At 36.1% G+C, this 13,210-nt stretch overlaps 1 protein-coding gene across 1 annotated transcript in view; it reads left to right on the forward strand.

Annotated features, from left to right (window-relative positions):
- The window catches only part of LOC115416351 (uncharacterized), a 64,708-nt gene that overhangs the window by 19,829 nt on the left and 31,669 nt on the right, over window positions 1–13,210 (forward strand). Inside the window, exons 5-7 of the mRNA XM_030130095.1 lie at window positions 5,059–5,173; window positions 5,750–5,931; window positions 6,728–6,806. Coding sequence (XP_029985955.1) covers window positions 5,059–5,173; window positions 5,750–5,931; window positions 6,728–6,806 — 376 coding nt within the window. The remainder of the gene's footprint in view (window positions 1–5,058; window positions 5,174–5,749; window positions 5,932–6,727; window positions 6,807–13,210) is intronic.

Genomic DNA, 13,210 nt, shown 5'->3' on the forward strand with positions numbered 1-13,210 from the left:
CTTTTTTTTTTTTCCTTTTCGTCTCATTTCTTCCTGTTTTCAGTCTTTTGTGTCTTCATCTTTTTTCTTTTATTTTCTGTTTTTTTCATCTTTTTTTTTTCGTTTTTTTTCCATCGTCTTTCTTCTTTGTCAAACCTTAAATCGACCATGAACTCGTTGGACAGGCAGGAAAAGCACCTCAGAGGTCAAAGGTCAGCGCAGATCAGCTGATCATTTATGGATGAATGTTCACATGAGCAGAAACACAAACAATCGAAACATGAACGATGAAAATAAACCGTCAGATTTCATAAATGTCATATTTTAATGTTTAACTGAGTCTGAGACGTGGCTGAAAACTGGGAATGTCGAAGTGAATGCGATATTTGAACATATTTTGGTGTTTTTTAGGGAGAATTGAATTTGTCAGTTTTTTTGTTTTTTGTTTTTACTGTCAGTCACTATTTTTGTAAAACAATTTTAGTTTCCTTTAATTTGATTCAGTCAGATTTTCCTGATTTTTGCATATATTTGGTGTGTTTTTGTGTATATTTGTGTTTTTTGTGTACTTTTGCATAGTTTTTGTCTATTTTAGTACATTTTAGAATATATTTTCTGTGTAATAGTCTGTTTTTTGCATAGTTTGTGTATATTTTTTAGCATATTTTAGCCTATATTTTAGTGTATTTTTGGATATTTTTGGTATATATTTATGCATATGTACATCATTTGCATATATACATTTAAACATATATACATTATTTTTATACATTTACACATACATATATTTACAGATACTTACATTTATACATATATACATTATTTATGTACATTTACATATATATTTATACATACATACATTATTTATGTACATTTACATATACATATATTTATAGATATATACATTATTTTTTATACATTTACAAATACACATATTTACACATACATACATTTATACATATATACATTATTTATGTACATTTACATATACATATATTTATAGATATATACATTATTTTTTTATACATTTACAAATACACATATTTACACATACATACATTTATACATATATACATTATTTATGTACATTTACACATACATATATTCATACATATATCCATCCTGTACATATATAAATGTCTACATTGCTGATGGAGGCGGTGTCACAGACACACACTGATGATTTTTTTTTCTGCACAACGACTGAAAGTGTGGACAAACATGAATGTAAAAAACAGTCACATTTTCACCCACAGTTCTGAAGAGAAATGAGTTTGTGACAAACGGACACGAAATGATGGAGCTGTATTCAATACTGAGGGAAAACAGACACACAAACACACACGTACACAACTACACACATACACACACAAACTGACACACAAACACACACACACATACACAACTACACACATACACAAACAGACATACACACGATGACAGCTGGCAGTGTGGGTTTGATCATGTGTATAGTTGTGTGTGTGTGTGTGTGTGTGTGTGTGTGTGTGTGTGTGTGTGTGTGTGTGCATTTGTGTGTGTTAATTACCTCCTCTCAGCGGGGGCTGATGCTCTCCGTCTTAATGAAAGCGTCTGATTGGCTGTCGGTGCCTGTGATTGACAGCTGACAGTTCCACTCATTTGCATTAAAGCTTTAAATTCAAGACGAAAATGAATCTGAAACCTGACGTCAGGAGTTGGGTTACCGTGGCAACGGGAATCGCATCCGTAAATATTCAGTTGGTTTTTTGTTTTGTTGTTGAACTAAAGAAAAAAACAAACAAAATGAAATTAAATAGAAATGAAACTGTTTTTATATGGTTAAAACATCTGTGGGTCAAATAAAATAAAATAAAACAAATAAAATGACTCAAAAATAAAACAAAAATCTAAACACATGAATAAATATGATAAATGAAATCTGAACTCACTGCTTTATTTGATCATTTTTCATTGAGCTTGGTTTAAAGTTGAACATTTTCCATTTTTTTAATGAAAATTCTGCAGAAAAAATGTAAAATTATTTCATTTTTACACATTTACATCTTTTATTAAATATAAATATAATAAAGTTTAGTAACGACACAACAGTTTCCTAAAAAAGCATATTTTACCACATTTTTTCTATAATTAATAAAATGAGCCTTTGACCTCAGTTAATGTTATTTTTTTTGTTCATTATTATAAAATTACACCATATTTTAAACAGTTTATGAGTTTAATTATTTACTAAATGACTTAATGTAAATAACAATAATAATAATAATAATAATAATAATAATAATAATAATAATAATAATAATAATAATAATAATAATAATAATAATAATAAACAGTTTTTTTTTTTACATAAATACAATGTGTTTATGCTATAAAGTCTGTTTTATTTGACCTAAACAGTCCTTTTTACTATAAATAAAACTTGTAAATACATGTCGTTGGGTCTACTTGAATAAAAGTACATCTTTAACTTTTATATATGATGAATATGTGTTTATTAATTGTTTAATCAGTAAACGCAGCCTGTCAGACTAAACTGAGGGAAAACATGATGTTGTGTTTGATTATTTCTACCTTTAACTTAAACTGGATTCTGTTCAAGGTTATTTTTTACTGAATAAAAAACTAAAAACTGTTAAAAATATCCAGGACTTGAATCAAACTCAGACTTTTTCTCCAGTAAATTCATTCATTCATAAACGGTTTCATCGTCCAAACCATCGATGACCTCGTTAAGGCGTCGCCTCATATTTCCCACAATCCCTTTGGGCGCCTTCATCCTCACACTTTAACGTCTTCTCCAGTTTGTTCATCAAAGCTTCTCCTCTTCTCCTCCTCCTCCTCCTCTTCTCTTCTCCTCTTCTCCTCCTCTTCTTCTCCTCTTCTCCTCCTCCCCTCCTCTTCTTCTTCTCCTCTTCTTCTCCTCTTCTTCTCCTCCCCTCCTCCTCTTCTTCTCCTCTTCTCCTCCTCCTCTCCTTCTCCTCTTCTTCTCCTCCCCTCCTCTTCTTCTTCTCTTCTTCTCCTCCCCTCCTCCTCTCCTCCTCCTCCTCTCCTTCTCCTCTTCTTCTCCTCTTCTTCTCCTCTTCTCCTCCTCTTCTTCTCCTCCCCTCCTCCTCTTCTTCTCCTCTTCTCCTCCTCCTCTCCTTCTCCTCTTCTTCTCCTCCCCTCCTCTTCTTCTTCTCCTCTTCTTCTCCTCTTCTCCTCCTCTTCTTCTCCTCCCCTCCTCTTCTCCTTCTCCTCTTTTTCTCCTCCCCTCCTCTTCTCCTTCTCCTCTTCTTCTCCTCCCCTCCTCTTCTCCTTCTCCTCTTCTTCTCCTCCCCTCCTCCTCTTCTCCTCCTCTTCTTCTCCTCCTCTCCTTCTCCTCTTCTTCTCCTCCCCTCCTCTTCTTCTTCTCCTCTTCTTCTCCTCTTGTCCTCCTCTTCTTCTCCTCCCCTCCTCCTCCTCTCCTCCTCTTCTCCTCCTCTTCTTCTCCTCCTCTCCTTCTCCTCTTCTTCTCCTCTTCTTCTCCTCCCCTCCTCCTCTTCTCCTCCTCTTCTTCTCCTCCTCTCCTTCTCCTCTTCTTCTCCTCTTCTTCTCCTCCCCTCCTCCTCTTCTCCTCCTCTTCTTCTCCTCCTCTCCTTCTCCTCTTCTTCTCCTCCCCTCCTCCTCCTCTCCTCCTCTTCTCCTCCTCTTCTTCTCCTCCTCTCCTTCTCTTCTTCTTCTCCTCTTCTTCTCCTCTTGTCCTCCTCTTCTTCTCCTCCCCTCCTCCTCCTCTCCTCCTCTTCTCCTCCTCTTCTTCTCCTCCTCTCCTTCTCCTCTTCTTCTCCTCTTCTTCTCCTCCCCTCCTCCTCTTCTCCTCCTCTTCTTCTCCTCCTCTCCTTCTCCTCTTCTTCTCCTCCCCTCCTCTTCTTCTTCTCCTCTTCTCCTCCTCTTCTTCTCCTCCCCTCCTCTTCTTCTTCTCCTCTTCTTCTCCTCCCCTCCTCTTCTTCTTCTCCTCTTCTCCTCCTCTTCTTCTCCTCCCCTCCTCTTCTTCTTCTCCTCTTCTTCTCCTCCCCTCCTCTTCTTCTTCTCCTCTTCTTCTCCTCTTCTCCTCCTCTTCTTCTCCTCCCCTCCTCTTCTTCTTCTCCTCTTCTTCTCCTCCCCTCCTCCTCTTCTTCTCCTCTTCTCCTCCTCCTCTCCTTCTCCTCTTCTTCTCCTCTTCTCCTCCTCCTCTCCTCCTCTTCTCCTCCTCTTCTTCTCCTCCCCTCCTCCTCCTCTCCTCCTCTTCTCTGGTTCCTATGGTTCAGTTGCAGGAGGTGAACTCCCTCCGGTGGCAGAAAGTGGAACTACAATAAAAACTGGTTTGAACAAGAAACTGAAGCAGATTTAGGTTCAGTTTTAGTTTCCACAACCAACAAATATTCAGTTTAAGGTGAAAGAAGAGAAAAGAAACTGGAACAGATGAAATAAAATAAACCGGAACCAGGAAATTTAGATGTTTTTCAAAAATGAATTCAAACAAATCCATTAGTTTGTTATTTGCTACTTGACAGCATATAAAACTGAACTCTGACCTCCTGTGTCGTCTTTAAACCATCTTTAAACGTGTTCATTTTTACATTTCAGGCTTTAAAATGTAATATATGATGAAGTTCAAAGTAAAACTGAAGATAAAACACAAATGTTTTTGCTTCACTTTCACATTTAACAACAGTAAAAACATCCTATTTTCCATTTTTAAAGCCTTAAAAATAAAAATAAACACGTTTAAAGATGGTTTAAAGATGACACAGGAGGTCAGAGTTAGTTTTCAATGTTTTAAAGTCACAAATAAACTAAGTGATCTGTTTTAATTCATTTTTGTGTAATTTTTGGAGGAAAAACATCTAAATTTCCTGGTTTCGGTCTATTTTATTTAATCTTTTTTGTCTTTTTTGTCATTAAACTGAATATTTTTGTGTTTGTGGATCAAACACATTCAGCTTTTACGCCATAAAAACACATAAGTCAAATAAACCCTGGTTGAGTTTTGGGGAAACCCGACGGTTGAACCTGCTCTTCGACGTTTCTTTGTAAATTGAGTCTGAAAAACGTCGATAATCTTGTTTTTTCGTTTGTTTTCAGTTTGTTTCAGATCGAAGGCAGACAACGACGACTGGACGCTGAACTATCGCATTTACAGAAGAAGAAGAAGAAACACGAACGACAGAAGACCAACTGTCAACATCACATTTCAGACGTAAGAAAAGTCCTTAAACGCATCTGACATCAATAAATACATATTTAAGTGAATAAACACAGATGATTTAAAGGTTAAAACACGGTTTAAAAAAAAAACAAAACAGGAAAAATGAATGTCTATGTGATTAAAATGTGCTTTAATTGATGATAATTTTCGTGTTTTTGGTTTTAGAGGTTTTTCATTTCTTGTTTTTTTTTTTTTTATTTCAAGAACATAAAAAGGATTCTATTATTTTTTAGTTGCAGTTTCCAACATAAAAAAAAATCAAACTTTTTTCATTTTAATTAATTTATGAAAATTAATTAGTCATTTCTCAAACTGAATCTGTTCCTTTTTTATTTGTTCCTTCTAGTGTCCATTTATTATTATTATTATTATTATTATTAGTTCAGTATTGGATGGAAGAATAAAAGTTTTTATGCTTTAGATTCAATACATCAGTTCATTTATGATTTAACGTTAGTTTCATGTTGAATCAAACCTTCAGTAAAGTCCGACCTGTTTCTGACCCGTTTCTGACTCATGTCTGATCTGTTTCAGATCTGTTTCTGACCTGTTTCCTCTTTGTTTCAGTTTCAGTTTTGTCAGGAGCTTCAGGCGTCCATCAGCGAGCGTCTGGTCCGATCAGAGCAGCTGCTGTTCCAGGAGGAGGCACTGAGCGCGCTCCATGACCTGCTGACCCAGGACCTGCGACGCTACGAAGACGAGACACAGAGACTGAGACGACTGACAGAGAAAACCCTCGGGTACGACGGGTACAAGAAAATAACAGTAACTATAAAAACAGTAGTGAAAAAACAGGCAATAGCACATTAGAAAGTACTAGTAATAAGTAATAAAGTAGCAATAATAATAATAACAATAATGATAATAATGATAATAATAATAATAATAATAATAATAATAATAATAATAATAATAATAATAATAACTAGTGTTCAGAACTCAGAGCTCCTCCTTCACCCTGAACAGTGTGCATGTGTGGATCGACTCTTTCTGTTTAAATCCAACAGTTTCCAGGTTGTTCCATACACAGAAACAGTTGAATCTGGTACCAGTCATGTGTCTGTCCAATTATATTCAATTCACATCAATATTAGTTGAGTTCTAATTTTAAATGTGTGGGAAATGGGATTTTCAATGTTCAGTGTAAATGTCCACAGAGTCCACATTCCACAGTGGATGTGGACAATTTAGTTCCAGATACAAGAGATTGTTCTAAGCTACAGGTGGATCCAACTGGAGGAGAATCGGAGTCGTTTGGAATTTTGGATGAATTTTGGAAAATGTCTCAGTGATGACAGATGGAAAACTGTAGATGTTGTGACCTTGCTGTGACCTTGAACTTTGTCCTACTGGGACCAAAATGGACTGGGCTGGTCCCAGGGCCTAGGCCTATCTGTGGGGAAGATCTGGGAAAGATGGAGGGAAGAGTTTTCCCATGAAGTTGCTAACAAACAAACAAACAAACAAACAAACAAACAAACAAACAAAGCAAAGTGATCACAATAGCTCCTGGCGGAGGTAAAAATAATGTTCTGTGTGTTCTAGGTGTGAGGAACCTGTTGGACGGACGGAGCAGATCATGCAGGGAAAGAACGAGACCGAAGCAGGAAACACCAACAACATGGTAAAGTTAACGACAGCGAACGTCTGAAAACTGTGTTTATGAGTAAACGACAATGATAGACGTAAAAAAGTGTGTGTGACGTCGGTGGGACTCGGTCACATGACGATTGAATCTGCACCAGAACAAACAACAAACACACTCATCAGAGCGACTCAGCTCCGTTTAATTATGGAGCAATATCTAGTGTGAGTGTGTTACCATGGCAACCATAGATACAGAGGGACTTCCTGGTTCAGAGTCACATGGTTTGTCTAAGCCCCGCCCCTTCAGGTGCAGATCCAGAAGTGAATGTAGTTTATATAAAATCAACTGGATCCATTTGATTTAAAGTCCCATATGATTAAAATCACACTTCTAAGACGGACTTTAACATCATGGTTCAGAAATACAGGTGAAAATTATAATAAAATATAGTTAATTCACAGGATAAGAGGTCCATGTTTATGAATATCCTGGACTCTGTTAGATTAAACCCACTGTCATGTTTGTTTCTCATATTAAACACACCTCTGCAGACAAAGTTTATTTAAAAAGTTAGATTTTATTACATTTCTTTATTAAATAGTGACAAACCTCAGAAGAACGAAGTTATGGATCTGAAATGTGCAATAATAAAACTTCCTGTTGTTCATATTTCAAAATAAAGTGTTTCAGGTGGAGCTTGAACTGAATAAATACATGTTTGTCTAATATATGATGCAAAGTAAAAGTAAAAATAAAAATAAAAGGTTAGCTACATTCTCTTTAATAATTCAATTACAAAAGATAGAAAGTGGAAGATAAAATGTACGCATCACATGGTTCTGTGAATTAGCTCTGGAAAAAGTGGAAAATAATAATAATAATAATAATAATACTACAAACATCACCAATATAAAAATTATTTTGTATAATTATCAGTTGAATAATCTAATAAACTGGTGTTTTAGGTCTTAAAATAACTTCAACTTCCTCTAAATCTGAATGAACTGTTAGCATGCTAGCCGCTGTTAGCCATTAGCTGAGTGAATGTTTGGGGGCAAAAAAGTGAATGTATTTGATTTTTTTTTTTTTTAAATCTTACATTTTCTAATTACTGAGGTCACATCATGTTGATGTACTTTTACGAGTTTTACCAAATCTACAGTTTGGACCGACTTTTAAGACATAATTTTTTTCAGTGCAATAAACCGAAATTTTCATATAGATGAAAAGCAAAAACACATTACATTTTTTTGTTTTTTTTTCTCAGATATCCGGCTACCTGTAAACATGGCATTCATTTCATCTGTATTATTTTAGCTCTGACCTCCATCTTTTCAGTCCATAACCGAGTTACTTTTGGTCTAAACTGAAACAAACTTTAACCTAAAAACAACAGTTGTGTTCTTGTGTATTTGTTGTTTTATTGTCAGTGGTTTTTGATAAAACATAAAGGTCATTTATTATCCTCTGGATTTTACTCATAGCACACACAGTACCTAGCATTAGCATTAGCATTAGCATGATATGCATTAGAACTAACTGTTTTTAGCGACATAAACCAGAGTTTTCATGTGGATGAAAACCACAAATAGTGACAAAATATAGGTTCTTACAGATACCAGATATATGTCGGTACGTGCTACAGGCCGCTCAGATTTCCTTTAGTTGTTTTACAATAAAAGTTTCAGACGATGTCTGATACTGTCACTGAAGTCTGTGGACTCCAGGGTGAAGACTTTAACATGTCGGCTTCAGTGGTTAATGGTTAGCATTAGCAACATTAGCATGTGTGTTGTGTTGTGTGTGTGTGTTGTGTTGTGTGCGTGTGTTGTGTTGTGTGTGTGTGTTGTGTGCGTGTGTTGAGTTGTGTGCGTGTGTTGTGTGTGTGTGTTGTGTGTGTTGTGTTGTGTGTGTGTGTTGTGTCGTGTTGTGTGTGTGTTGTGTGTGTGTTGTGTTGTATTGTGTGTGTTGTGTTGTGTGTTGTGTCGTGTTGTGTGTGTTGTGTTATATTGTGCGTGTTGTGTTGTGTCGTGTTGTGTGTGTGTGTGTGTGTGTTGTGTTGTGTTGTGTCGTGTTGTGTGTGTGTGTGTTGTGTTATATTGTGCGTGTTGTGTGTGTGTGTTGTGTCATGTTGTGTGTGTGTGTGTGTTGTGTTGTGTTGTGTTGTGTTGTGTGTGTGTGTGTTGTGTTATATTGTGCGTGTTGTGTGTGTGTGTTGTGTCATGTTGTGTGTGTGTGTGTGTTGTGTTGTGTGTGTTGTGTTGTGTGTGTGTGTGTGTTGTGTGTGTGTTGTGTTATATTGTGCGTGTTGTGTGTGTGTGTTGTGTCATGTTGTGTGTGTGTGTGTGTTGTGTTGTGTGTGTTGTGTTGTGTGTGTGTGTTGTGTCATGTTGTGTGTGTGTGTGTGTGTTGTGTTGTGTTGTGTGTGTTGTGTTGTCTGTGTGTGTTGTGTGTCTGGCATGGGTCCAGCTGTTGTCAGTCTTTCTCAGACAGTCGGCGTGGCGACGGAGGAAACATCTGCCTGCTCATCTGGCTCTGTCTGTCACACACACACACACACACACACACACACACACACACACACACACACACACACACACACCACACACACACACACACACACCACACACACACACACACACACACACACACACACACACACTAAAAACACAAAGCCTGTAATGGTCTGACACGGCGGTGACAGGAAACGCTGCAGCACAAACCTGGTTGGAAGTCTGATTATAAGAGGAAACCTGTCAAAGTGTCATCACAGTTTCACTGCTGAAGCTTAAACACAAACACAAACAGACCGCCTGCAGCGTCTGCTGCACAACAAACGACAACAACGTCACAATAATACACACAACTGGAGACGCACAAGAGACGGAGAATCAGCCTCGAAACTGGACCAATATGGACCTAATACGAATGAATGCACCTGTACCGAGGTTATTATCGTTAACGAAAACTAATGAAATGACCAAAACTCAAATTAAAAAAACAGTTTCGTTAACTGAAATAAATAAAAACTATAATTAAAAGAAAAAAAAACAATAACTAACTGAAACTGTATTGTTTGTTTACAAAACTAACAAACGGATAAAAAAAAACAAACAAACAAATTGGGGGGGGGGGTTAAAACTGTAAAAAAAGCTCCAATTGCCTTGTATGTAAACTGTAGTGGCACCAGTCCTCCTCCTGGTGGGACACCAGATGGTTCCACCTGTGGGTTTTTTGTGTGTGTCCTTCACCTGCTCGTCCGTCCACCGTAGGACATGAAGTCTGTCCTCCATCAGCTGCCGTAGTTTTTCCAACAAAGCAGGAACGTCCTCTGGTTTCCTCTGGACGAAGGGACGCTGAAAAGACACGACGTTTTGAAACTGTGAGGAGTCCGAAACGTCCAAATCTGATCCCAAAAATGTCAACATGGAACCCCACATTCGGTCCGTTTTGATTATTTCCAGTTTTTAACTTGTGCAAACAATCAGAAAAATGAAAAACAACTAGGGTTTTTTTATTTTTTTATTTGTATGTGAATAATGAAATAACGGGTCATTTTTTTTCATTTTTCTGATTGTGGATTCTCAACTGAATATGAAAAGAACCGATGATCCACGGATTTAAAACCCACAGAGGGAGGGTTTGAACCAAGATTATTATCGTTGATGAAAACTAACGAAATGATGAAAACTAGAATTGAAAAATTATTTTCATCAACTGAAATAAATAAAAACTATAATTAAAAGAAAAAAAAAAAGATAACTAACTGAAACTGTATTGTGTGTTTACAAAACTAACTAAAACGGATAAAAATTATGGATAAAGTTCCCTTCGTTTTCATCTTTGTCAATGTCGGATTGATATAAAATCGATTTATTTCATTCTAGCAATTTTATCTGCTGTCACCATACGACACTTAGTGATCCGTCACTTCTCGTAACTTGTGGTTTCCAGTCGTCTTATGTGAATACGACAGCGAAGAAGATAAAAGATACGACAAAACTAAAACTAAACTAAAACTTAGCATTTGGAAAAAAAAAACAAAAACTAATAAAAACTGCTCTAAAAACAAATTAAAACAAACTGAAATAGAGAAAAAAAGGTCCAAACTAAATAAAACTAAACTAGAATGAAAAATCCAAAACTATTCAAACCTTGGTCTGTACGGGACATTTCAAGTGTTTGAACCGTCAGAGAACAGACAGAAAAGTCCAAATGTGATGATGAAGTTAAAAACAACAGGATTAAAACATACTCAGTCCAACGTAAAGTCAAAAACCATTTTTCAGCAAAAAATAAATGCACCCATAGATCAGATTGAATATGTTTATAATGAATTCTTTCGGAGGTTTATTCATAAACAGGTTTACTTGAATCTAATGCCATGTTTGGATGTAGTCGGTATCTGGACTAACCTTTATTTTCTCATGTGTTTTTGCTTTTCTCCCACATTAAAACTCCTTTTTAGGTCACTGAAAACAATTAGCTCTAATGCCAATATTGCTAATGCGAACTGCTAAAGCCAGCATGTTAAAATCTTAACCCAAACCGCGGTGATGATGAAGATCTGGAGTCCAGAGCCTTCAATGACAGCTCACTGATACTATGCTATGCTATGCTAATGCTAACCGCTAAGGCTAAGACATTTTCTGACCCTTTCATTGTAAAAACAACAGGCAGCCTGTAGCATGTACCGACACGTAGCCGTTATCGTGTGTTTTCTCATGTGTTTTTACTTTTCACCCACATTAAACCTCTGGTTTATGTCACTAAAATCAATTAGTTCTAATGCTAACAATGCTAACCGCTAACACCAACGCTAATGCTAGGTACTGTGTGTGTTATGATGGGTAAAATCCAGAGGATAATAAACTGAATTAGCCTTTACGTTTAACAATTCTTTCTGAGGTTTATCCATGAATATATTTACTTGAATCTAATGCCATGTTTGGACGTGGTCAGTATCTGGAATAACCTTTATTTTCTCATGTGTTTTTGCTTTTCACCCACATTGAAACTCCTTTTTAGATCACATAAAAGTCTTCCTTGCATTAAAACACATTAAAAACATCTTTCTAAAAAAACCAAAACCCTAAAGAATACCACATGATGACTACGGAAGAGGATTAGGGCCACTGGGAAAAAAAAAATTAAGGTCCAATATTTATAATTATTATTATGATGATGATGAGGAGGAGGAGGAAAAAAGTCAGAATTCTGAGTAAAAAAAGTCAGAATTCTGAGGGGAAAAAGTCTGAATTGTTAGGAAAAAAAGTCAGAATTTGGACGAAAAAGTCAGAATTTGGGGGGGGAGTCAATTCTGAGAAAAAAGTCAGAATTGTGAGAAAAAAAAGTCAAAATTCTGACTTTGATTTCAGAATATTAATAATATTAATAATACCTATTACATTAATATTATATATTTCTTATTATTAATATTATATATTTCTTCCATTTCTTCCTGGTTCGATGTTCTGTCGCTCTCAGGATTGGACAGTTTCATCTTTAAGTGTTTTTTTTCCTCTGTTCTGACTCTGTCGGGGCTTCGTCTGTTGATCCCAAACGCTCGTTAACCTTTTCATCAGATTATCGTCGGTTAATCTGTGGGAAAACGAGCCGGTCTTTGTCTAATCACACATCAGTGTGATTGGAATGTGTGGATTTGTCGGATGTTTGGACCCAGAGCAGCAGCTGGAGGACGACCCTTTAAAAAACACAAAGAAAAAAACAACAGCAGTTAAAGACGGAGTGGAACGGCGTTCAGGTTGGACTCAGGTGCACAGATGGGTTCAGGACGTCAGGGAGTTTAAACCTCTGCAGCTGTTTTTAGTTTAATGAACTGACACTGAAGTGAAGGCATTAAAACAAACACTTTAACACTAGGAAACAACACTGGAGTGAAATATGGAAAAGTTTAAAGTAACACTGCAGTTTAACTCAGGTGTCCAGGTGAACCTTCAGGTTATTAAAGGTCAGATTTTATTAGGTGACAATTCAAAAGTTCTTTATTTTTGCACAGTTTTGTATGAAGTGTAGTTCGTTAAAAACATTTATTTCAAATGGACTTTTACTGTATTTATTTTTTTGCATGTTTATTAAACCTGCTTTAATACAATACAAATCCTTATTTAAAGTCATTAATTCCGACTAAATTGTACTTGTAAGTGAATATTAATCATAGTTTTGTTGGTGTAAGTACATATTTATTTGACTTTTCATAATGAAAGTCGAAAATTGTTTCACAATAAAAGCAAGAACTTATTAATACAGAAAATTAACATCACCTTTAACCACATTTTATAATGTTATGAGATAATTAGAGGTAAGATGATGAGACGAGATAAAAGAAAGAATGAGATAAAAGAAAAGATAAATTAAAAAAGTAAGATAAGAGAATATGGAAGAAAAGATGAGATAAAAGAATAAAAGAAAAGGTAAAT

Source organism: Sphaeramia orbicularis, unplaced genomic scaffold, assembly GCF_902148855.1.
Source record: "Sphaeramia orbicularis unplaced genomic scaffold, fSphaOr1.1, whole genome shotgun sequence".
Lineage (NCBI taxonomy): Eukaryota > Metazoa > Chordata > Actinopteri > Kurtiformes > Apogonidae > Sphaeramia > Sphaeramia orbicularis.